The sequence below is a fragment of the Cariama cristata genome, unplaced genomic scaffold, assembly GCF_000690535.1.
Source record: "Cariama cristata isolate BGI_N322 unplaced genomic scaffold, ASM69053v1 scaffold22287, whole genome shotgun sequence".
Lineage (NCBI taxonomy): Eukaryota > Metazoa > Chordata > Aves > Cariamiformes > Cariamidae > Cariama > Cariama cristata.
This window is the reverse complement of record NW_009625249.1, coordinates 1-26,140: the sequence shown is the minus strand read 5'-3', so window position 1 is coordinate 26,140 and position 26,140 is coordinate 1. Positions and strand designations below refer to the sequence as shown.

General features: G+C 38.1%; 1 protein-coding gene across 1 annotated transcript; it reads right to left on the bottom strand.

Annotated features, from left to right (window-relative positions):
- Positions 1-652: 652 nt before the first annotated feature.
- DMTF1 (cyclin D binding myb-like transcription factor 1) lies at positions 653-25,660 on the bottom strand. Its single transcript, XM_009703546.1, has 17 exons — positions 25,588-25,660; positions 23,984-24,100; positions 23,354-23,473; positions 22,297-22,391; positions 21,422-21,536; positions 18,260-18,336; positions 16,649-16,806; positions 15,820-15,852; positions 14,731-14,840; positions 13,750-13,978; positions 11,942-12,093; positions 10,215-10,430; positions 7,739-7,824; positions 6,894-7,058; positions 5,757-6,134; positions 2,818-2,965; positions 653-1,983 (listed from the first exon to the last, which is right to left on the bottom strand). Exons 1-17 carry the CDS (start codon positions 25,658-25,660, stop codon positions 1,874-1,876), a joined length of 2,382 nt encoding a protein of 793 aa, XP_009701848.1. The 3' UTR covers positions 653-1,873.
- Positions 25,661-26,140: the final 480 nt, after the last annotated feature.

Sequence of the window (26,140 nt, the reverse complement as noted above, 5' to 3'; positions counted from 1 at the left end):
CCTAGTCTTCTCTAGTCAGATGAAGCTGGGTTGTTTTACAGGAGAGGGAAAAAAAAAAGTCTAGAAGTTGCCAGTTCAGTTACCATAGAACGTTTCCTGAGAAGTACCTGGCCAAAGTAATGCAAACTCCTCCTCTCTTCTAGATCTACTGGTATCGACAAGGAGACCTGGAACCTAAATTTAGGAACCTAATTTACTATATATTATTTTCTATTGTCATGTTATGTATATGTGCCAACCTGTACTTCCATGAAGTGGGTAAATGATGGACACGGGAATACCCAGCGATGATGCTACTGTGTCAGACTGCTTTCAGCTCAGCTCTCGGCTCTACTCGAGACATTTAAGTGAGGAGAATCAGCCTGAGAGGAAAGAAGTGGGTTGTGCAAGGATAAATCAGTACATGATTTTCATGTAAATGTATATGTAATGTCCCTCTTGTTGGGGAGAATTATTGCCATAAGATGTGACATTCTGCTTTTTTTTGAAGAGCTACTGTTGCACTTAATGAACATTCCAGTTGTACTGATGTTTCAGAATGGCACAAGCTTTTTCATTTTGGAAAAAAATGCATTTTTCTATTACTGTACAAATAAACTGCAGCATTGCAAGGATCTGTAACAGTATAAATAAATGGCATCTTACAGTTATGTAAGACAAATACTCTTTATTTCGTTTAAACTGAATATACAATTATTTCTGTTCCCTAGGCAACCATTTGAAACTACAACTTATTTCTCACATTAACAAAACCACAGACTGAAAAAGACCAACTCTTGATTATGAAGAGCTAATTACAGAAATAAATAAAATAATTTATACATGAGTCTTTAGTTTCTATAGCTTTTTCTCTCGATCCCTAGCTAACAGGCTGCTGCTCAGCCTAGTGTCTGTTTCAAACCCTTGAATGTAGGAATTAATTGGCTTCCTTTGCCTCGGGGCCCTATGCCCAAATACAGAGAGCTATTTCTCCAAGACTTTGCCACCTCCACACCACCCCCCAGCTACTAACTTCCTGCATAAGTCACCTCTGGAGAGGTGACTGGTAGCATCATGTAAACAGTGAGAGAGACAAGTGTTCCAGCCTACTCACGACAATCTTCAAAGAAATTACAAGCTTGTGGGGGGAGGCTGGTGGGTCCCAGTAGCTTCCCTTTCTCGTAGCCCTTCCCTTTTTATTCAGCTTGCTGTAGTGATGAAGGAAAAGAAAAAAAGATTTTCCACAAGTGATCTGTCTGAGCTCTGTCCATTGCCAGCAATGGACTCCTCAGGAACAAGCAGACCAGGCAAGGCCCATAAGCATCTGTGCCTTCTTCCTATGCCACAGATGTACTAACAAGCCAGATGAGCTGGATGCTGCCCATGATCCCTGAAGTCTTTGATGGAATACATTTCTTCCTGAAATCTAAGTGTCTCTTACTCCACATATTACAACAGTCAGTAATTGCAGAAATCCTCATCCATTCTTCATGAAACATGTGCAAACCAATTCTTGCTGCAGCAGTAAGAGGCTACAGTCCACAATCTTTGACTTCTGTCCAGTTTTCCAGATGTGCAGTTCAGCACACCAGTAACAAGTCAGATCAGAATTGACCATGTGGATCCTAGCAGTGAGCACTGCAACAGAGGTTCTTTAAAACACTGAAACACCCCTGCTGAGACATAGTACATCAGGCTCCAGCTGGCTGCTCTATAACCCTTTACAAATGAGGTAAATAGCCTGAGCAGAGAAAAGTGCACTGTAGTCATTTCAAACTGGAAGTTTCTGTTTAAAGACACAGACGGACTGCTTTCTTTGGAAATGTGGCACAGGGTTGTAACTAATTTCACAATGCAAACATGGTGAAGAGAAAATGGACATGATTACTGCTTCTCAGTGACAGCTCACTAAATCTTCAACGTCCTTTGAATCTTCTGAGTCAGGACTGCCCAACGATGAGCCAATAATGTGTGACCCATCTCCATGATGCTGTAGGATAGGATCTGACAAGAGACAACGTTAGAACTATTATTTACTGTGCCATTATAACAAGATATAAAACACACACTTTAGGAGACAGAAAATGCAGTCTGGAATTTTAAATAATTTTTAAGCAACGTTGCTCAAACTAGGCATTTCTCAGTTTCTAGTTTCAAGGTCAGCTATGACCAATATGGAGGCAACTGGTGTGACTCACATTTGGATTCATTAGGTATTACTGTACCAGGCCTAGTGCTGACCCTCCGATGGCTCTGCAAGGAGATCCTTCCTCTAGAAAGGAGTATTTGTTAGGTGCAGCAGTGGGAGAATATATCTGTGCTGCTTCCAAGTCCGAGATGACTCTTGGCATTGGGAAGTGTGGCACAAGCTAGCCAGCCCTTCCAGGTGAGTGCTGTGCAACCCACCCCACCCCCCCCCAATAGCCCAGCCCCTCACCATAAGAGGCATCAAGTGCATTTCTGATGCCTCTGGTCTTATCTCAAATAAGAAACAAATTTCATTCAAGCACCGGGCATGGAGAAATGCCCACTAAAGAAAGAGTTACTTATTAGCCTATGTGTATTAGTTCAAGTCTCAAGGGTGATGGAAACAGCTCAGCAAGTGATGAAGGAGCTGCTGTTCTAATGCTTTTCCCACAAGGTTGAGTGGGACTTTATTCCACTTCTATTGATACCCCTCAGGTAACCAACTTGCTTAAAGTTTCATAGCAATGACATGGAAAATTATTTAAGAGAAAGCAAGGATCTATAAAGGGTTGTTTACGGGAACTCAAAAGTGCCATACTGCTTTAATGAATCCTAGCCCCAGCATCAACTGTATAGAAGGGACTGTTGTACCTGTTAGAGTTGTCAGGGGCAAGACTGATTCGCTGTCTATATCATCTGTTGTCTGGATAAAACCATGGGAAGAAGGTACAATAAGCACAGTCTCATCATCTATTGTAGAATGATCAACTTGCTCTTCTATCGTTGGAGAACCCAGGTCCTGCACAACACAGAAGAACAGGACATGAGAGTGTATTCTTGGCAGCATAAACAGGAAAACCCGATTTGCTCAGCCACACTCCATAGTAAGCAACAGGGTCCCTGGATGAATTTTCTCTCATTAAATTGAAATGTCCGCATCTGAGCTAGTTTACTTCAGCATTTATAGGGCATGTTTCATCCTAGTGCAGGCATCTAAAAACAAGATGAGAAGAATTCTACCCTGTGAGCAGTATGAGGGCAGGGGGAGAGGAACAGAGAGAGTGCAAAGTAGTGATAAATGTGGTCTTGTAAGTCAAATCTTTGGTCTATAAAGAGAAATAATTAAGCTTTTCCACTACTTGCTGTCTAGATGTTCTGAGAAACTGAAACAATACCTTTATAGTACTTACCAGCTCCACAAACACAAGAGATTTACCTGAATTTAATACTTAGTTTCACAACTTCTATGTGAAGCTTTAACTACTGAACACAGAGCCCAAAAGACCCATTTAAACTGCTGTGCCTTGCTTGCCCCGTCACTTGCTGACTGTAGGTTGGCTCCAAACTTTTTTAGCTGAACCTCATTATATCAAAAAATTGGCAACACACTGATTCCTTCCAGGTACAAGTTGTCAACACCCCTGCTCTCTTCCAGTCCCGTAATAGCTGCTGGTGCCTCTTCCCTGGCTCTTGTAGAACTGGAATGGTAGTAATACATCTGCCTTACTGTCACAGCACACTCCGGTGGGCTCCTCGTTCTGCAAAAGACACCCTAGATAGTACTGCCAGAATAAGCAGAGATATTTGGATTCCAGTTTTTGTGTGTAACATGCGTAAGGTTTGTTCAAGCTTCAGGAATCACTGATGCAGAATGCTAGCAAGTGTTGCTGGCAGAATGGAAGGTACCTGGATTTATTACTGTTTTCAGAGGCAGTGGGAAAGGTTTGGGAAAGGTTACAGGATTTTCTTGAACAGAGAGGGCTGAAGTTCCTCCACCTAGTTATAGCAGAACTTATTTTCCTACATAGTTTCATAATGTTTTTGCAAAGGCAGCTGCCTGAAAACCCTTTCCCTGGTGCTGGTGAACGAGTTGACTACCTTTGCTGCAGCTCAGTGATTTAAACTCGGTCCAAACGAGTACTCATTCATGCAAGGCACAGTATGCCTGACCTGCAAAAGCAGCTTCCTGCAGAGAGCACAGCTGAATCTGCCCATGATAAGCAGTATGTCGCAAGGCTTGAAACTGGGAAAAGGAGGCGAGAAAAACTAAAGAAGCCATTGTGGTAAATGGGCACCTTTCCCAGCCAGAAATAATAAAACCCTGCAGCATGACTGCCTGCTTCCCACTATCCACACCCACAGTGACAATACAATACTGGCAAGTGCATAAAAATAACACTGACTTGAAGAAAGCAAAATTCAGGCATGTCCTTCTAGAATAACTTTTCACTTAGAATCACTCACAGACAGTTCACTGTTTCCTAGAATTTAAATACACGTCAAACTTGAATCTGACTAGAAGTGTAAGGCAAATTAGAATTACAAACTCAGTTTGTTTTTCTGTATAGAAAAAAAATTCAGTACCTCTTTATATCCTGCTAGCCATAAGTGATTTCTACAAAGTTTAATTAGGAACTAGGTTTATAGCAAAAGTTTACTAATTCTACCTTGAGAAGCTAAAATTTTAAATCTAGAGTAGAAAGCTGATGGGCTGCCTCAACTGTTGAGAATCTTATCACAACTATGTCAACCATGAGACAAGAAAGAGGAAAATGGAAAAATAATCCCCGGCTTCAGATGTGCTCAGGATTCAAATGCTCTGTGGCAGCAGACTGTTGAGATGTACAAAGATCCTCCTCTTTGTAAAAGCGTAATGGATATGCAGTGTCTATTATGAACTTTTCCAAAGACAAAGCCTAACAAAGTCAAAACATATCAACAATGAATTTTCAAGACTGATAAAGTAGAATTGCAGCAACTGTAGAGCACAATGTTTTAGAGAACAGGATGGGGTATTTGAATCTAACTCGTCTCTTCCCACAGTCTAACTTAATCAAACTTCTAAGAAAAGAGCTATTTTCTACCCACTGAAGAGTCATCTTTTTAGCATCTCTATTTTCCTTGACTTTGTCATAGTTCCAGCAGGTGAAAGACGGAGGAAATGCCTGAAATCATTTGGATAAACTAATTTCTACATCTTACGTGTTGGAGCTGAATAAAACTGAGGCCAGAGAGAAATAGCTTAAATGTCTCAAATTTCAATTTCACAGATACTTAACTGGAGCAGTATGTTTAATAGAAGTCCTCAAAAATGGAAACTGTGGTGCACCTCAAAATATGTTACTAGATTCATGGAGGAAAAGCTAAATACTCTACCTCATCTCCCTTGCTCAGCAGTTTATCTACCTGTAAAAGTACATGTGTTGGACAATTAACAGCCTAGTTTAAAGCAACAGCATCAAACGGTAATCAGATGAAGGCAACTCTTTGGTGCCACTAATGCTTTCCACAGTCATCATGCAATAGCACCCTGAGTAGTGAAGCAGCTCCACAGCTAGTGAGGTATTCAATGCTCCAGACAAAGTCAAATATAAGCCTAATTAGCACATTAAATGCTATCACTTTCACAGGCATAACATATTAATGAAGCTCAAGGATACAGGATCGGAACAAAATACTCGTAGAACTATGATTTACATGAAATCAGTGACATATTTCATACGAATAGCTTAACATAAAGGTCAAAGATACAATGAAATCATTCTCCATGCAGAAATGGGGAAAATATTAAGTATCGTGCACTCCCTTACCTCAGTAACATAAGTGCTGGGTAAACCAGACTGAGAATCCTCCTCCTGTTTCAGGCTGGCACCTGAAATCTCCTCCTCAGTTCTTACCATAACTCCATCCATTTTTTTCCTGCTGCTGAATTTGGAGGCACCATCTTCATTGTAGGCTGACTGCTCTTCATCACTCAGCTTGGACCGATGGATACCATCTGGGAAAGTGTTTGTTTCTAGGGTATTGGGAGGATCTGTCAGGTCAGCCGACTGAATATCTGAATCAACAGTAAGTTCTGCGTGAGTGACGGAGGAGGAGATATCTTCAGCAGTAACGGTGCGGATTATGACGCTTGGCACGTGGCACTGCACTGTGACACTGTCACTTGTATTTAACAAGTGCTCTGGCTGCAAGCAGTATTTGCAAAAAGAGACACAAACAAAAAAAAAAAAATCAAAAAATATCAGAGACTTTCCTCCAAGTACCTTCAAATCTTTCAGCAAATAAAAGCAAAAGGATTCAAAGAACTCATTACTAAGTGTAATTTAGAGTTTTACATATACAGTATGTCAGCCCAGATCATCTGTTGACCTTTCCTGGCCTTAAATGATGAATTCACAAACTGAATTTGGTGTCAACTCTTCTATAATTCACAAATAAAGTAAATATGTAATATGAAACAGAAGCAGCTGTTCAGGTGAGGATCACTGTAGATTCAAAAGATCAGAGCTTTTTTTCCTGAATTTGGGATCACTTTTGTTATTCAATCTCCAGTTTGCTTCCCGTTCCCTCCCTCTAATAAGAAATAATACTGTCAGTACTATACGAGTTTTGTGAACACCAATATTCATTTGTGAGAGTAACCAGAAATATCAGGGAACCGCAGTATTTTGTTTTGCTGGGGCAAGCCACTAGATGGAGACATCAAGTTCAGCCACTGTAAGACCTAAGTTGCTTACTAAGCTAAGTTTTGAATCAATCTGAAGTTGCTTTTTAAAAATAATACAAAAAAAAATTCTCACTCTTCATTATTTTAAGCAAAGTAACACTCTTATAACTTAAGAACTGCATTACAAATTTAAAATGCATATATAGGGGCCTGCATTATTATGTTCCCCTCACCCCACTGCCCAAACTCCAATCTTTTCACTGCTCAAAATACATACCGATAAGGCGTGAACGATGATCTGCTCTGGGGAGGCTGGAGCAGCAGCAGCAGCCGCTGTTAGGGTCATGGTAGGACTAGCTGTCAGTGTTAAAGGAAGGCCTTGGCTTGAGGTTGTCTGTAGTAAGTAGGTACCTGGTGTTCCAGTCGGCTGGAGATGGAAAGACTACAAAAGACAACACAAGTTTAATACTCAAACACACTGCCTTCCTGGGTCACACCAAGTACTCAGAGCATGCTTATTTACATGAACAAGCCTAACTAACTCCCCTGGAAAACAAACAAATCTAATTCCTACTGTATTGACTGCTGCACTGCACTCAAGAAGCAGAAAGAAACTAATCTATAGCCTTAGGCTACCAAATGAGTATTAAGGCTAAGAGTCAAGCAGGATGGTATTATGCTGCACAACAGCAGGTAAGAAAGGAACAAATTCAACTTACTCTTGAGATGAAAGAGAAACTGTGCTATAAATTACAGTACTATGGAACTCAGAGAATCTTTACTTACTGGGAGCTTCATCTGGCTCTGTTATGTCAGATTTCAACAAAAAAACCCAAACAAAACAAAACAAAACAAGCACAAAGGAAAACTTCATAGCACTAAGGCATTAAGACAGATTTAAAGCATTTAACTGTAATTCACATTTTACTTCACAGCCCTAATGAATTACACTTTAGAAGTACATTTTGCTTTGGACTTTTAAGTTTTAGATCTCCTAACTGCCTCTTTCCACTTGAGAACTTTTTTTTTTTTTTTAATGGAAATGCACAGTTCCATAGTCTAAGAAGTAGCTGTGCTTAAAAGAAAAAACATAGTAACAAATACCAGTTCTCTGTTACTTACTGGAAGAATCTCGAAGGTCTGTAGTGTTCCACTATTTAGTGTTATTGTCTCAGAGTCAACAGTAGCAGCAGGGGAATCAGTTGAGGCTGCAAAAGGACCAAAAAAAAAGAAAAAGAAAGTATGTAAACCAAAACGTTTCAGCCCTGCAGAGAGCATAACATACTATAATTACTACATAGCAGGGTACTGTTAATTCCAGTAATAAGAAAAAGAAAACTGGCTGCAATCCTAATGACAAGGTTCTCTAATTGGTACCCAAGATACAATACTATTTAGAGAGGACATTCTACAATCCAAAAGAGCAAAAGAAAGTAAGTATGGGTTTAGTGCATGCAGATAACAGCAGGCAAATAAAGTTATTTGACATGATCCAATTACTTTTTGTAATGAGATTTGTAAGAGGTTCTGGGGTAACAATATCCTTTGGATCATGCATTGCTTGTTTTAAATTGGTGTCAGGTTTAATATGGTTATGTTTCCCACAGACCTCTTTTTTTTATTTTTTTTATTTTTAACCTCTTCTGCCCTCCACAGTATGTCCACCTCTGATGAAACATCAGATGCTCCACAAGGTATTTTCCTTATGATTGCAGTGTATAAAAGCTGTAAGTATTCTTACTACAAGCGTGTAATTATTTATGCAATTATCTCCATTAATTCTAAAAGCGATGAAGAGAAGCACTGAGAACAGTTTATGGATCAGATACTTCAAGACCACCACGTTCAAACACCTTGTACCCAAAGCTTTGTAAGATATCAAAAAAACTATTCAGAACCATAATTATGATTTTCACTTACTCTTAAAAAACCCTCTCAAGTTTCAGGAAGCTGGAGGCAAATTAATACTTTGCCTGAGATTATCCAGTAATTCCATAAATACCAAAAGGGCAAAAGACCTACATGACGACAGCAGTGCTCCAAGCACTGGAAACTTGGCCATCTCAGACTCTGTGGCTTCATAGTAGTATAATTTTGGTCTGTTAAGAAGATACAAGCTCCAGTTTTGAAGCTTTTATTGTTGTAATGGCATGTTCAAGGTTTCCTGCAGATTTCCTAGCACTGAATAGCAGACACCTGTAAAGTGTGGCCTGTCTGTTACCTAGCAGTTATGTTCATAAAGTTTACAGGAACTACCATTTGGAAACCTCGAGCTGACTATCAAATGCAGCTGAAAATGGCTAATAGGTTCAGCTCTCATGGGATTGGGAAAGACGCAATACAAAAGTCACAAACAGAAATTCTTCAGGAAAGCAGACTAAAATGGGGAAGAAGGCTTGTTTGGCAGACAGGGGCAAATGACATTACAAAATAACCATTACAGCATTCAATTCAGAAGGGACTAAAGGTTACAGAATACCAGCACATCTTGCCTGCTCATCAAAACCCAATAGCTTTGACCAAGCCTGGTTGAAAGTCTGAGACCACCGACGTATTACGACAGATAAAAAGTTCTTGGCTTGGTGTTGCGTGTCATTCTAACCGAAAAATAAACGAGATAAAATGAAGATGGCACTTAATAAGGAGATTATAATAAGGAGATAAAATAATCTAATGAAATTATAAACAGAAAGTTGTTTACCAAATGCCTATCTAGTCATAGTCTGAAGAATCAGTTCTTAGCCTGATTAACTAATTTTGTAATCAGCAAGACTGAAGCACTAAATCTTCCTAATAAAATTCACAAATGACAAACAGTGCAAAATAGCATACAATGCAGATGACAGGCTGAAATATGGGGTGACTGGATTGGAGTGACTGGAGTTAGTTAATAAGATTAGTTACAAAAACAAGCAATAAGCACTACAATCAAAGTAGACCTGGTAATAAATGCTTGATAATGAGCAAAGTTCATCCTTAGGAGCATGGGAAGCACCAACTTAAAAAAGAATACAGTGGTTAGAGCAGATCGTCAGCTGAATGTCATTGTGGCTTGGCAGCTAACACTTTCCAGAGTGTTTGTGCCTAGAAGTAACTGCATAATAAAGAGTAGGACTAGAAAAAAAACATTACATACCTTCCCTTCAGTGTCCTTCATCAGAACTTATGGACAGCAGTGTATATATTTTACAAAAGGAGATCTTGTATGTGATATTCATTGTTCTGGACAAGAGCTACCAGAAGAAACTTAAGGAATAAACATATATACTGCAACTTCATTAAGAGGCTTGTGTGCTGAAGCCTTTTCAAAGAACACGTTTCATGGCAAGCTCTTGTGTGCATGCACTCAGATACCTACAACCCCTATGTCCAGGTGCTCCAATGGCAGCTTCTTGGTACTACTGTCCCAGAAATACGACGTTTGCCTAACAAAGTTAGAAACGGGCAAATGGAATCCACAAATCCTTAATCTGAAGTCACAGCAAAACCAAAGTAGAATTAATAAAATTCTTTAAGACATGCCCACTCTTCCTTCACCACCTTAAGAAAGATTTAGGCTTCATTAGATGACAGTGAGTCGTTCGTTTCAGTTACTTACAGACATGCGTAATCTGGACTGGAATCTGCAAAGCTGCCATAGGGCTTGCTGCGTTGCCTGCATTCTCCTCTAAGCGAGCCACTCGAATCTGCACGTGCTGAACCCCCAAACTGGAATTAGTGTTTGGTAATCCACTTCCAGATTTGTTGTCCAAAAGCTGGTACCCTGGATCATTTTGTTGGTTCTCATGGAGTTGTCTAAGACCCTTTATCAGCACTGAGAGAAAGAATACTCATGCTAAAGCATGCTGAAGAAGCACATTTGAAATGCTGCATATGAGATTTATCCAAGATGAAAAAAATAAACAAAATCCTTCTGCATTTGTAACCTAAATTATTTATAGAGATATATCAACTAGAAATTAGCATATACATAAAACACATTTATAGTCAACTACTGGAGTGAATTCAATTTTCTCAAGGAACCTAGACATTTTAGGATGCTTGGAAAAAAAAAGAAAAGCTCATAAAATTTTGGATGTCTCTAAAAACATGCATGGTATATCCCAAATTTACAATCAAGTGCCAGTACCACTAGTTGTGTAATGCTGCTATCAGAAATAAACCCTCCAATCTTACAGAACATGGAAGCAGATTTGTTCAAAAGGTTGACAGAAGTGTCACAGGAAATAGGGAGCAAGACAAAATTAATCTCCTGGTGGCTACACTACAATTCTTCATCTGTGCATGAAGTGGCCCATTGCTCCAATAAAACCGCCCACCTTTCTTCCCTATGATCACTTTGGTCCCACTGAGGGAGTGGTTGACATATATAAGGTTACAAAAGTTGAAGCCTCTGCTTTTCTAGCGTTCAATACAGCAAACTGCTTAAGTATCTCCCACTCTTGACAACATGACATTTTGTCTGGGGAAACAGAGTGGAGTCTGTTGATTCAGTGGCATATTTATATTATCAATTATTTGATGCAACAACTGTCTATTAATGCATCGTACGCATAACAGGGCTACCCTCTCAATTGCAGCCTCCAGGCACGACACTAATATATAATAACATAAAACCACACTGACTACCACAGCAAAAGTGCCCATTAAATTACACCTTTCATTATGACATGACTAATCTCTCTGATTTTTTTTCCTCTCCCCAAGTCAGAGAAAAGGAGGACTAAAGGTCACAGAAACTGGAATATCCTTTGGCTCAGGCCCTAGTTTCTCTAACCAAGAATGAGAAAATGCTACGAGAGAAGTATCTGGGGAGCTTTACACTCCCCCTTCCTCCCCTCCTCCTCACTGTCCAGTTAGTAGTAGATCTACCTTCTGTCTACAGCTAAGGTTCAGCACCTCACACAGATTACATTTTAACATTTTAAAGGTAACAGATTTAACCTGAGGTAATACTGTTAGGCTGCAGATACATATCCTCTTCCACCTGAAGAGGTCACTGCCTTCCACACCGAAGATCATCATCACCTGAGATCTGCCAGCTGAGCTGCCTACATACATGCCCTCCCTTTAGCCAAAGTGAGGGGAGTTGGCAAAATCTCCTCTTTAGTTGTATATATCAGCTTGGCTGCTTTCAACTGAAACACTTAAGGATTGCCTGCAGGAGCAATTCAGCCAGCAGATCCAAGGGGCCAGTAACTTCCAGCAAAGGAGCAATGGGCTATTTGGCCAGCAATGCTGTAAGTAGACAACAAAATGAAACCTTATTCATTTGACATTTGTGAAAGGAGCTTTCAGAAGAGAAGTGTGCAAGCAGTACATTACCAGGGAATGAAACATCTTTGTGGTTTGCAATCTGTCTTTTAATGGTCCACCATTTACTCCGAAGCCACTGTGGTGAGCGGACACTACTCCATCCTTCAGCTAGTAAATCCCAATTGATGTCATTTTCATCAGAAACTTCAAGTTCCGCTATCCTGGCAAGATACACAAAATATTTACCTGTTAGAAACCACCCTCCAGACTGGAAGGGAAGTTGCACATCTCTGGTCTTGTCACACGTAACAGCGGCAAAATGGCATGCTAGTGAATAGTCCACCAGAGCTCATGAATCAACACAGGCTTCCAAGGCTCCACACTGCCAGAGGTCAAGCAGAATCATAAACAACAGAAGATGGACTAGACCTGTTAGATGATCCAGTCCATCTCCTTGCCATGCAGGATTACTCTCTGTATTTACATATATATTAGGACTTTGATCAGATTATTGTGAAGCATTCCAAAGGATGATACTTGCATCTTTTCTCTTTGGAACCATTCCTCAAACACATCTCCAATGCAGGAAATACTACCTGAGATTCACTCTGAACTTTCACTTAATTAATTTCATGTTATAATATTTCCTTCTGTTTTCTCCTAAATAACACTCATCCATCCTTAACATAGATTTTTGCCTCCTCTCAGATGCTTCTTAGCCAAAGTAGATGAAGTTAACTACAGTATTAAACAGCTCCTCATAAATCAATCCCATCAGGCTCTCCAGGTAAGGGACAATCTTCACATAATTTTGGCAGATGTTATACACACACTGGATTCTACCAGAATCTGTCTGAATACTATAAATATCTCTGAATTGCCTCCAGGTCATCTGTACATGAAGCATTTGAAAGGGAGGTGAAAAGATTTTTGTGGAAGAAAAATTTTCTTCACAAACCAAGCAATAGCACTGAACACTCCTGCTAGCTAAAAAAAAAAAAAAAAAAGGAAAAAAAGAAAAAACCTACCAACCAAAACCAACTCTGCAGGATGAGTTAAGGATATGTGGACAGACCAAAACAGATACTGTATGTACAGAAACATTGAGAATTATAACCAGCACATGCTGAAATGTGGAAGCAGGTTCCTCATTTTGAGTCCATGTCAAACAGCTTCAGTAAATTAGTGAATATTGCTTTGCAAATAGTGCTCAGATTCCCTGGATGTCTTGACTTTTTATTCCCACCCAAAACTATCAACCCATAAAAATCCACTGGCTAAAAAGCCTGAGTTAAAGGCATTCAAAATGGGAGGAGGACTGGAGAGAGCGAAAGATTTCCAAAGTTACTACCAGGTTGCCAGTTCAAATGTAGTCAAAGATGCTGATATCCAATCAATGTTTGGTGGCCTACATGAAATTAATTTGCAGTCTCGGTTTAGTTCTTTGTAGCAAGATGTCCACATCACAGAAACCACCACCACACTTGACCCTTCTTGGTCATCTCAGCAGAGAAGCCAAGGACTGAATGGGCAGGGAGACTGAACTACCCTCCAGTTAAGGGTTAAAGCGCATTGGTGGGGCAACGTGTGGGAAGCTTGCATGGTCGCTGCCTGTGCTGTACCTTTTCTGTGGAATAAAGAAGACTTCAGTCTCCAGGGTTTTCAATCTGACACCTTTCACGAACACTAACATTCACTAAAAAAACAAAACAAAACAAAAAAAGTTCAATAATAAATCTCTGGGAACTGTAAACACAGCAGTGATTTTTGGAGGGTTCTAGCGTTTTTAGTGTCTAAGAAACCAGCAAAAGGGACCCCAATGGAATCCTGCTAGTGTTATGTATTACAAACCTTTAAAAGTAACTCAAATAACAAACCTCAAGATCAGATTTATTTCATCTTCCTTGGTCCATTCAGTGCCCCCACTTTGTTTCCAGTTGAGATAGTTGAGCCATTTAGAGCGGCATTGCTTTTCAGAGCGTGTCCCAACCCGTTCTGCCACAGCAGCCCACGATACACCTTGTGTGACAATGTCACCTGGTTCTGTGCTAGTTAGCTCATGTACTACTTCTGCTAGTCTTTTTTCTTCTTTCTCTGTCCACTTCCCTGAAAGAGAGAAAAGTCCTCCAACTTAACCAACAGCAGATGCCCTCTGTTCTGATCTGTACACGTCAACAGACATTTATCTTCAGTGCCTAACACCTTATTCCAGATGCAAATACTGACTTGCGAAGAAGATATAACTATTCTTACTTACTAATAATTTACATTATATCCATTCTTGATTAACAAATGCATAATTCCATTGTTTTGCTGCCAAGTTTCTTTCTCTTCTCTTCCTCTCGCACATAAATGAAGCCACATAGAACTTCATCAAAATACTGACCCAAACAAACTGGTCCAAGCTACCTGAATTGTATTAGTTGAAGTAAATTAACCATGCAACAATTTAGTACACAGTAATTACATGAGGTCTGATTAAATTTTCCTTCCATTTGAATATATATACTAAAAAATAAACAATACTTTACTCCTAAAGTGCATCTGTCTCTTAATTGACACCAAATATACACTGTATGTTTAAAAACATTAAACACAATGGAAAGTACTTTTTAATCTACCTCAATAGAATACGCTCCAGTGGCATAAACGTATGATGGATAATGGACTGCAAAAATAAAATGAATGTTCTGATCTTTAAGAAGTGAAACTGGAGAAGTCTAAACCAAATACGTTCTAAAACTGTCCCCTGGTTTCATATTGTAAGTTTCTTATTTTAAGTTTAGACAGATGTCTGAAAACACCACTGACAAAGGCAAAGGAGTTTTAACTAGAATATCCACCAGCGTTTACCTCACCTGTGTTGCAGGTATCTTTCATCAATCTACATCGATCTTTTACAGATGAAGCACTTCTTCCCAGTGCAGCTCCTATTGTGGCCCAATCGTTACCATGCTTTATTCTCAGCCTATATAGAAACATGCTCATTAGCATTATATCCAGTTAACCGATTACCAAAATATCAAATAACACTCTAATAAAAACAGGACAAACATGCAGTTTACAGGCTTAAAGACAGAATGGGGAGTCACTTTGATACTGCAGTATTAACATATTTTCTACCGCTAATAGTTCTTCAAGGATTTTCAGATGGTACAGAGATCACTTGAGAAATCTAAATAATGCCCAATGAAAACCCAGGCATCCTACAATTAAATGAGGCAAAACACTGCATAATCATGTTCATAATTTTAACTATTATTTTCCTCCCACACGTGACAAAAGGTGGCTTAACATGTTAAGCCATGACTACTTTTGATGCATCTGGAACCACAGGCACCTTGTGAATGACACAAATCAGCTAAATTGATCCAAACATATCCATCAACACAATGAAATTTTCTTTCAATTAACAGTTTCTTCAAACTGTTCAACCCTGGAAAGCTGCAAGAGGAGATGAAGTCTGCAGCCCCTCCTCCTTGATCTATCAGGTTCATAGTCAAAATCAAAGACCCTTACTGACAATTTATGTATCTCTCTCATACTTCATAGGGGAGATCTTACCCTTGACCTGCCACTTTCTTTAGAAATAACCTTTGCTCAGGTTTCCTAAAGAAAGGGAATTTCTGTTTTTCACAAACATAACTGCAAACGTTGACTGTGCTTGCAAAAATCTGAAACATTACTAGTTTCAACAGGAGGCTGGCTTTAGAATTTTGTTGCATATTGCTTATGTCCTGAATACACATTAGAAAATACTAAAATAAAATCCAAATGTAGTTTCATTTCTCTTCAGATTAATTTAGTGACCACTATTTTCTGACAGAGCTGGAGCAGTCAAATTTACTTGTAACTTTTCAGTGATTTCATATAAGAAAACCTGTAAAAACTACTCAATCTATTAAATATAAACAAGGTAGCGTAACCTTGTTAATAAAAAGACTTACTCTTTAAGCTTTTCAATTTCCTCAGGAGTATACCTAAGCAACAGGTAAATAAAAAGACATTATTTTAAACAGAAAGCATACAGCATAAATATTTTTGTTTTACTAACCACACAGTACATATTTAGTTTACAAGAGATTAAGGAATTTCAGCTTCAAGAAACAATCAGACTGAATGCTTCAAAAGAACATGAAGAACAAATGTCATTTTCTACATTAGTGCATTTCTAAGGTTACCTGGTCTAACATTCCTCTCATTTGCCAGCAAAATTTCTCATTCTCAGTGATGTTACAATAAGAACAGAATTAGAATTTTGTGTATTAGTCTCTCAAATAAACAGCTATTTTCTCCTTCCTGTCTCAGTTCACAATCACCATGAGGCTGAATTTCTATTAAAAATAAAAATCAGCATTGCGATGGTATTTTTAATTTTCACTTGCCTTTAAAAACTAAAATCTAACAACCTTTTCAGCACTTCTGGATGGCGCCATACCCACTGCTTTACAGATGGGCAAACTAAGGGCACAGGGATGAAGATCAATTAGCTCTAGATCATGAATCTCAGCGGATTGTGTCAAAGTCTTCTAAACGTATCGGCATCCTCTCTGCACCTTGTTGTTTTTGTTTTCGGTTTTTTTTTTTTTTTTAAAGCTGTGGATACCATCAATTTAACACAACTACTGTCAAGGTTGATCTACCAGAATTCAGCAGAGGTGACTTATGATTAGGAAGAGCTAGGTCGGTTGGCTAGAATCTTCTGTCTCACATCTAACATGTCAAACATTAAATACATGACCCAATAAAACCATGCAGCATTAGAGGTTTTCGTACTTTCCAACATGGTTTCTGTCATCATACATGCGAAGAACTCTTCTATAGACAGCAAAGAGAGGCCGATTCAGACCCCATGCTATTGTCCTGTAGAAATCTTTTCTTTCATCTTTTGACATTTCAAATATAATTTCAGTGGCATCTTTTATTCCACGGGCCTAGAAGAAAGCATTAAAAAAAAAAACCAACAAAAAAACAACAAACCACAAACAAAACACCTTAGATAAAGTCTCCTAGAAATCAAGAACACTTAAGAACTGAAGCCTAGCATAATATTATGCAACTTTCTATGTATCTCAAATACTACAGGCCAAAAGTTAAACTGAACATTTATGAATTAGCTACCTCAAATACAAACCTCTGAACACTAGGTTTTGGGTTGGTGGGTTGTTTTTTTTTGTTTGTTTTTGTTTGTTTGTTTTTTGTTTTTTTTTTTAAACTTTCATCCACATTTAAAAAAAAAATCTGTCCAGTGTATATTTTAAGATCAAAAACTGAACCATCATTTAAAACACCATGGAAAATATACTGTGGTGGAATTAGCCTGGGGTCATACAAGGGAAGGCTGTCCAATAGTGCTACATCGATTTGAGATACTCCTTATCTGAAAGCAATTTTTTTCAATTAAACTACTCTTGCTGTTCTGATGGAAACTCAAAGTAAATTCAATATGAAAACACTGGAGTCAAGTATAAAAGGAAAGCTTTAATTTAACTTCAGCTTAAACTTCAAATCACTGTATGTCAGTTATTCGAAGCAGTACACGAAAGCAGATAAATTGGAAAATGGTGAATCAAAAGACTTGTCAATACTCAAAAAAGTTATTTAGCTAGCTTAAAAAAAATCTTCTCTAGATTTAAAAAATAGTATTACCTATGAATGATTTTGTGGCAGAAATTCTAATACATGTGTGGGCAGGCACAATTTCTACAACTAATACTGAGGATTTTTATACCAATGAAGGCTAAATTCAGGGCTTTTCTTGATCCACAAATGAAGAATGGTGAACCTGTAACATCCAGGGTATATATTCTCAGCTGTAAAAGCTCAGCTCAAATATTCTCAGCTGTAACCCTACCAAAAATATGACTTACGGGCAATTATCACTGTCAGCACGTTAACTGCATGCATATATTTACACTGATATCTGACATCGATATACTAAGAAGAAGAAAGCAGATACAGGCATTCTGTTAGCATAGTAAACAAATACAGATATGGCATCAAAGAAGTCTGGAAGTTGTATTCAATGAATTCTTTGTAAGGAAAATTATCTCTACTCCTAGTGCAATTTTTTTCCTCCATCTTCACCACAGGTTTCATGAGTGATGTATTTTCAGAGAAAGACATTAAGCCACTTGAGCATCCTGACATGAAATTTTAAAATGGGTCATATTCAGTACACAAATTAAAAGCAATGGTATATTCGGTAGTCTTAAATCCTGTGTATGGATACAATTTTCTTATGTATTTCAAATGGGTAATGACCATTTCTACTATGAACCAATGAGAATCACTTATTGCATATTCAGGGAAGTACTAAATAGAGTTAGTTTCTAGCAAGAGCTGCATCACCACGCCAACTAGCAGATAACATACTCTAACACACACCTTTAAATAGCGCTCAATGTTACTCATCAAAATGTCAATTTCTTCCTTTGACCACATCCCTTGCTTCCACTTATGGCCTGAAAACAGAAATGACAAACTAATTACTGAAGCGAAAAATCAGCAAAACAAGAAGAACAGAAATATCAGAAACATGACCCTCATTACTGCCATTAACAAAGAAAAGAGTAATTTTAGCTACTTAAACTAACTAGAATTTTAAATAGATGTTATTTCAGAACCGATAAAAAATCCCCAGTAACCACCAACTAATGTTTAAATAATGTGAGTCAGACTCCTTTTTAAAAAAATCAATTTTTTAAAAACAGAATATGAATTTCTCTACGTGTTGTCAAGTCAAACTTTCAGGCTTTCTCTTGGGCCACAACTAGAAAATTTCTGTCTTTAAACTGACAGCTGAAATTTCCATGCACTGAAATGATTCCAGAAGCTGGGACCTAAAATGTGACTCATAATATTACTGGAGGAATTGGCAACAACATAGGGCTCTTTTATATGCCTTATCACTTCCCAACATATCAGCAGGGCTACCTACTGTGAGTACTTTTCATAGAGGTAAATGCTCTACCTAGTCTGTTTTGACAAGCTGGTCCCTATGAGTCTTTTTTTTTTTTTTTCATTGGGAATAATGCCCATTGGTCACAGTCAAGGTAGAGACTCATGGCAAGTATTTCATTTCCCAAATAAAAGTGGCAAACAAACATTACGTTTCGTGTCTGTCTATGCCCTTAGTAACACGATGCCAGCTAAGCTTTAAAAGCAAAACCAATCAACTTTATTCAGAGAGAAAATTTCAAACCTGAGGTCTATCAACAAAACATTAAAATATTCCTACCCTAAATTTATATACAGATTCCTCTTTTTTCCCCTCATGCTCACACTATACTTAAAATATTAACTATCACTTAATAGTTAAGATTATGCTGGTGACCTAGTTTACATACTGGTGTGTGCTGGCTACCTGCCCATCTCTGCTCAGAAAAATCAGGGTACTTCCTTCTCAGCCTGCTAATTACCAGAGCTGAGAGATAGAACACACCAAAGAGACTGTTTACTCAAATCCAATTATAATGAAAAGTACAGGCATTATTACTAATTCTGTTGGAACTGATCAGAGAAAAATCTTCCCTTGTGCCTGATGGCTTCAATCTCTTCTTCCAAAGTTACAGAGACAGAACGATAATCTACTACTGTAGCTGTGATTCACACCTCTATCCAAGCATCTGAACTGACTTAAAGGGACACTGCTACTCTTTATATGGAATAACCTTTAATACCCAACCATTTTAGGAAAGGATGTGTATTTTGCACTTCACATGTTTGCATATTCAGTGGCAAGATTATTATAACCTGTCCACAGGTCTTCAAAGAAAGCATTATCAGGTGGAGACTGCTATAAAATGACGAGCTCAGGCAACACACATCAAACTCCTAGCTACTGTAAAAGGAGACACATACTGGGATTCCTCCACAGCTGATCTCTGTGACAAAACATGAAGACCCCAAGAAAAATTCAGCTAGGATGGATTCTCAAATATTTTTCTCAGCATATTTTGTTGGAAATGTCTTCCTCAAATTATTAATCTCTCAATTAGAACCACCAGATTTAGTGCCCTCATTCATTCACAACTGTAAATGCCACTTGTGATATATGGTCACTTCATGTGCCTATGAGACAGCTACAAATGCCGTAAGTTTCTAATATATTTAACAAGACACACATCAAACATGAGGCTACCAAGTCACATGAAAACAGTCATTTCTCTGCCAAATCACTCCACTCACATACTCCTCCAGTCACAGCTAAGAATGTGCTGCTCCCAACCAAAGTCCTTTATCACTGGCTACTGAGAAGATCATAAATCTCTGTGCTTCCTCTCACCCTAGAGCACAGCAACTGTAGCAACACGATTTCTCACTACTTCTACCCAGCTGCCTCCGTGCTGCCATGCAAAGGGACTTTCTTGCTATCCCATCTCTGCCCCTGTCCTTGGACTGAACACTGAGTAGTTTTGAAGCCCTATAAATCTAATAAATAAGAAGGTCAGAGAAAATGGGGAGAATTATTTACTGGTTGTTAGAAGCAACTGTTAGTGCACACTTGGGATCAGTGAGTGAAATGGTCATTGACAGAGGTGCTGAGTTCCCTTTCTCTGAATTTTCCATATCCGACACCCAGGTTCTCCGTGCCTCACCCACAATTTTTCACTGACTCAGCAGTACACTCAACTTTCTGGAGCAGAACTCACTAAGTAAGAGATCATTTGCTTCTGTGAGAGAAAACCATTATGTTTTTTCCTGAAGTTTTCTAATAAAAAAGGGATTTGCTTTGGACTGACTGAAAAAGATTTAAATTGCTTTTTACCCCTAGAAAGAGGTTAAGTCAGGGTAAGAAAAATAGTAGAGAAACTGAGGAAACTGGAGAGACAACATGTCCTCATTTGACACCAAGCTGTTTCTCTAGGTTTAGAAAGGCACTTCCTCTGCGAGGGGCAGGGGGAAGCTCTAAAGTTCAGCAGCTCCTACATGATTGTGCAGATACATTTTGAAAGGGAGGAATGTCAATGGGGCGGCAGTTTTAGGAGTAGCAGTGACTATTTCAGTAGATCCTGGTCTGCCTGATCCCTCTTCTTCTGAAGCAACTCCATTCCAAAAACCATTTAATATGAATCACATCATCACAGCCAGACTAATAAGCCCTATTTGAAGGAAGATGTATTAACCTGAGCACAGATTAATTTTTTTCCTGGTATACCCCCCTCTGACTGCAGCTGCCCATCTTCTAACCACGCAGAAGTGCGAATGGAGCAAACACAACTATCTGCCCCATCTGTGCCGACACGTTTTACCTACGGCAGTTCTCTACCACGGCCACTAGAATCACTGTCACCACTGCAAGCACGGCTCCTTTTCCTCTCCAAGTGTATCTGGAGTTCCAACTTTCTTCTTGCATACAAAGCGTAAGAGGGATGGTGAAGACTTAATGCATTAGATCTCTCAGCATTTTTAGATTCAGTCTTTGAAAATATATTCAATAAAAAAGCCAGACCAGCGATTACTTTATGCAACCTGCAAAATGTTCTGAAACATTTGGAATATATTATCTTTTTACAGCGTGGGAGAAATGCATTTGAAATATCCTACCTTTATTTGTTAGAGAATCCTTATCCTCTTTGGTTGTGAACCAGGCTTGACTAACAGCTGACACTTCTTCATTGCCCACTGGGGAGATTTCATCCAGCTGTTCATTCTGAAGAATCTTGAAAAGACCAATGTGAAATCATCCGGTAAGATCTTCCATTCTTTCTATCACTTTGCATTTAACATGGAGACATAACTTGAAGGCAAATGAAACCAGCACACCTAGCTACCTTGCTGACTGCTCAGAAAGTGCCACTTTTTAGATATGGCATTAAAAGTACATTCACCTTTCTTAAAACACCTGAATAAGATTTAGTATCTTAATATACAGATGTTGTCAGAATTAATTAGACAACATTCTTCATCCTGTTTAATGTACAGTAAGTAAGAAGAGTCTCACTGGTTTTGGTGGAGAGGACTACGTACAGCATCTCCAATCCAGACGTTTTAAACATGGTATACCCACAATGAGAACTGCATGTAACTGTTAGGACTGGTGACAAGACAGAGCATATTTAGGTCTGTCATAAAGCTTAATTTATAATAAAAGAATGACAGAAATAACAGAAAAACTTATCTTCTATGCAGATCACCACAGAGCAAGTCATTATCAGTGGAGGGTTACATCTACTACTGTTTACCATACTGCTCTTTGAGCAGTAATTACACTACAAATAACCACTTTCATATATAAAATGATTCAATTGCACTTTTATAGAACAGTATTTTACAAACAAGATCTGTGCTCAAAAACATTAGTTTCATACTAAAAATAATCTTATTCATTTAATAAGCCCTTTCTGCTATTTGTTTCCCTTTTCATTTCAATTTAAATAAAAATGTACCTCAAATAGGTCAATTTTGAAGTTTTACTGTACCTGAATCTGAGTAACAGTTCCTTCATTAATCTCATCTTCAGCTACCTCAGTGGTAGCAGTCATGGTCACCTCAAAGCTCTGATCATTTTCTGAAACTTCAGAATGGACAAATTAGTTGTATACCTTACTCTTGTAACATTTTTTTACGCCTGCTACAGGTTTTATAGATTGCTACCTTTGCACTGAAAATTTTAAAGAGGCCTTATTTGGTATTTATTTGTTGACATAGTAAACTGTAAACAGTAAACAACTGTTCCTCTTCATAAAATTTAAACATGGGTTTTAAAAATGTCAGTTTTACACTTGTCTAACTAAGATCTGATGTGAAACATAAATAAAAGGAATTTGATTTGGTGGAAACATTTGGTACTGTATTAACGCTCCCCTTCCAGCCCTGTCTTCAGTACTTTCCAATTACTAAAGCACCACGTTCAAATCTTGAGGCTGCATTCTTTTTCCCCAGTTTTCCTTCAACTTCAACATGATAATGCCTTTACTTCTAAGGAGTTTCCACTAAGTTCCACCAAATGACCAGCCACTCTAGGTATCGTAAATTGATATTTTAACTTGCTAGATCTGGTTTTGCCTCCCTTTGGGGGATTATATTGAACCATCTAATGCCCAACTAACCTCCTTAAGACTAATTCAGTACTCAGCCTATATTTTATGCAACAATCTCTACCTTAAAAAGACCATACATCTCAATATTACAAAACACAGAAATACTAACTATATTGTTTGATCATTAAAAAACTGTAATCGCTCTTTGAAGGAGGAGGGCATCTAGTTTGTTGTTTATGCACTTATCCTTCACTTTATTCAACGCACCTGTGCCGGCAGGCCTCTATCTGTAAGGCACATTTATTTTGCCAGTACTGTATAGATAACAATTGCTGCAAAACCATCCAAGGCTCCGAGACACAAAGGTGATACCAAAATATATTAACAAGATTTGAAAATAAAACATGCAAAATATTCTAATGTGATCCAAAGAGTCCACTTCTAACCTTTACCAGAAACATTTGCCACAAGAGTACATAAGCTTAAAAGAACTTACTTGGAACTGCAACAACAGAAATGCATGGAGTGGAATCATCAAGGCTTTGATCATCCTCTGATAAGCAAAGCCTCTTGTGTGGAGGTTCCGTACTGTCTTCAGAGTCTACTTCATCAGTTTCTAACAACAAAAACATACGCAGGATACTTTCTGTTAACAAAGTGGAGCTTTGGAGCAAGTTCTGTTAACAAAGTGGACCAAAACAAAAGATAGAAGCCAATGTGATAGGTTGTTGTGGTGCTTTACTACTGCCTGTGAACTTGATCTGAATTATGGGCAGTAACAGCTCACATGCTTTCTTCAACATAGTTTTTCTGTGAGATTTTCTTTGTAAATTCTACCCACAGCCTATTACATCCTTAAGACTACAGAAATTTGGGTGTGTACCTGGTTCTAAGAACACGTTTCCACTGAAATAAATCAGAACAGCTATATCCTTGTTGGGCACATACATACATAATTTTGTGATCTGCATCTAATTTGACACTTTATCCTTCTTTAAAGTGAAACAGAACAAATTGCAGCACAGCAAGCAGAATCCAAGTAACTCACAGAATTTGGGGGCAGGGAAGTATGATGGTTGGATCAATGAAAAAATAATAAAAAATACTATGCAATACAATTCTATACCATTTTGAGGGCAATGAAGTATAAGGTTCCCTTCAGTGTCCTGAGTGAAAGTCACAGAGTTCAAGGTTTCTACTGTCACTGTGTCAGACTCTTCTTTAACTGTGCTCATACTCAAACCTGAAAGAGCAACACATAGATTACTTTTCTGCAGTCACACTGCCACTTTGACCATATTACTGCTTCCTTAATCTCAAACACCCAGCATAAGCTCCCATAGAGAAAGACGAATGTCTGTCTGTTCTTTCACGTGAAAAATTCCACAGTTTAAGACATTCACTTGCCTTTACTTTTCCTGCATACTTATACATCGCGCAGGGTAAAGCAGATAGCTTCAAATCTACTTTTCCAGTTAAAAGTAGTACCTAAAAATTCCCTATTCAGGAGCATTTGCAATCTACTACTTTTTTTTTTTTTTTTTTTAAACACAAACCTAGGCTATTACTTTTTCAGCATTCTAAATTTTCCACATGTGATACTTTTTGTCTCATTAATATTTGTTCCATTCCTCGTTTCATAATTTTACTATTATATAAACTAAAGCTAGTCAGGACTAAGAAATATTTTTGTAGTGTCATACTACTCATAGCTGCACTACTTACAGATTGCTAAATTGCAAAGTTTTATTCTCCTTCCATGCATGTAACTAACTTGCAAACCTACTATTTTTTCTTTACCCTTGAAACAACATGAGCAACACAAAAATTGGGTGCAGGCAATCACCAGTATAAAAAATTACTCAGAAAATAAGTCATCCAGGATAAGCAGTATACACTGAAGTTAGTGAACCAGGGCAATACAAAGCGCTTCTGATAATCTCATTTCTACTATAAAAGTAGTACAAAGAAACCCAAAGCTTGTAAGAATTTCAACGTAAACTAGGACTACTACTAATTATGAAATAAAACAAAACAACCCCCCCCCCTCAAAGTTCCAATCCACCAAATATAAAGAAATGTAACCTTTTCAGCTGCAGAAGCTAAATGAAATCACATCTAAAATATCCAGAAGCTTTGCAACAATTTCATCAGTTCTGAGCACCTGGGTTTGGTGACTTTGGCAGAGATTTGTAAAAAGAAAATATTACCTATTCCTCCTTGAAGTGCTCAGTCCTTTTTATGTGTTTTCTCATATGTCAACAGAAAATAATTACTTGTAAATTTTATTTTGAAGCCAAAATACTGTTATCAACAGTTTTAACTTACATTGTTAAAAAATCATTGCCTATAGCTTTAAAAAAAAAAGACTCATAATTACATTACAAAGCTTCCATGTACCAGGCAGGAATACCCATATACCCGTATGCAAGTAGAATTTACATTGTATAATGTTAACAATATTGCTTGAGCAGAAAATCATTTAATTTTTAATCAGAAAACATGTGCTTTGGTACTGAAATTCTCAAGAGCAGTGTTTTCTGGGAAGGATAAAATCACTGCCAGTCTTTCAATAAAATTACTTATCACCTCTCGAGCTTGAAGAAGATTTGGCACATCTTTAAGCACATGTAGTGACTGATTCCTAGAATGAAGTGATATTACCCTTCTGAACACGTCAAAAATTTCAGATACCATTGACATTTTAAATCAGAGGGTTCTCAAATTTACTTTCATATCTACCATCAGCAACAGATCCTTGCCACGTACAAGCGTAGGAGGCAATAACTTCCCTGGGATTCATCTGCTTCTGAGTTTTACAGCCTCTGCTCTGTCCTTTACTAGAAGTGATGTTTGCTGCACAGCTATAGTACTGATTTTTAAGAACCAAAAGAGGCATCCTTAAAACATGAAGAAAGAAATCCAAAGTGTTATTGGTAAATTGACAGACTGTAACTTCTTCAATCCAGTTTTGAGTTAATCATTTAGCTTTTTGGGAGTGAACAAATTGGATCATTCTGGCAAGACAAAAGAAAGAAGCAGATTCTCTTTTTCATGTTCATATGTACTTTCTGAGCAACTTTTACTACAGGGAATGCCGTAGCAAAAATTCCCAAAGTTACTTGGAAAACCATGGAGGATTCTTTTTTATTTTTATGTGAGCAGATAGTGATAATATTTATTTCTCTACGATCAGCTGAAAGCACCTGTTTTTCTTCTCACCACCTGTCACGGTTTAAGGCTGGCCGGCAGACGCTCTCTGTTAACCCCGACCTTTCCCAGA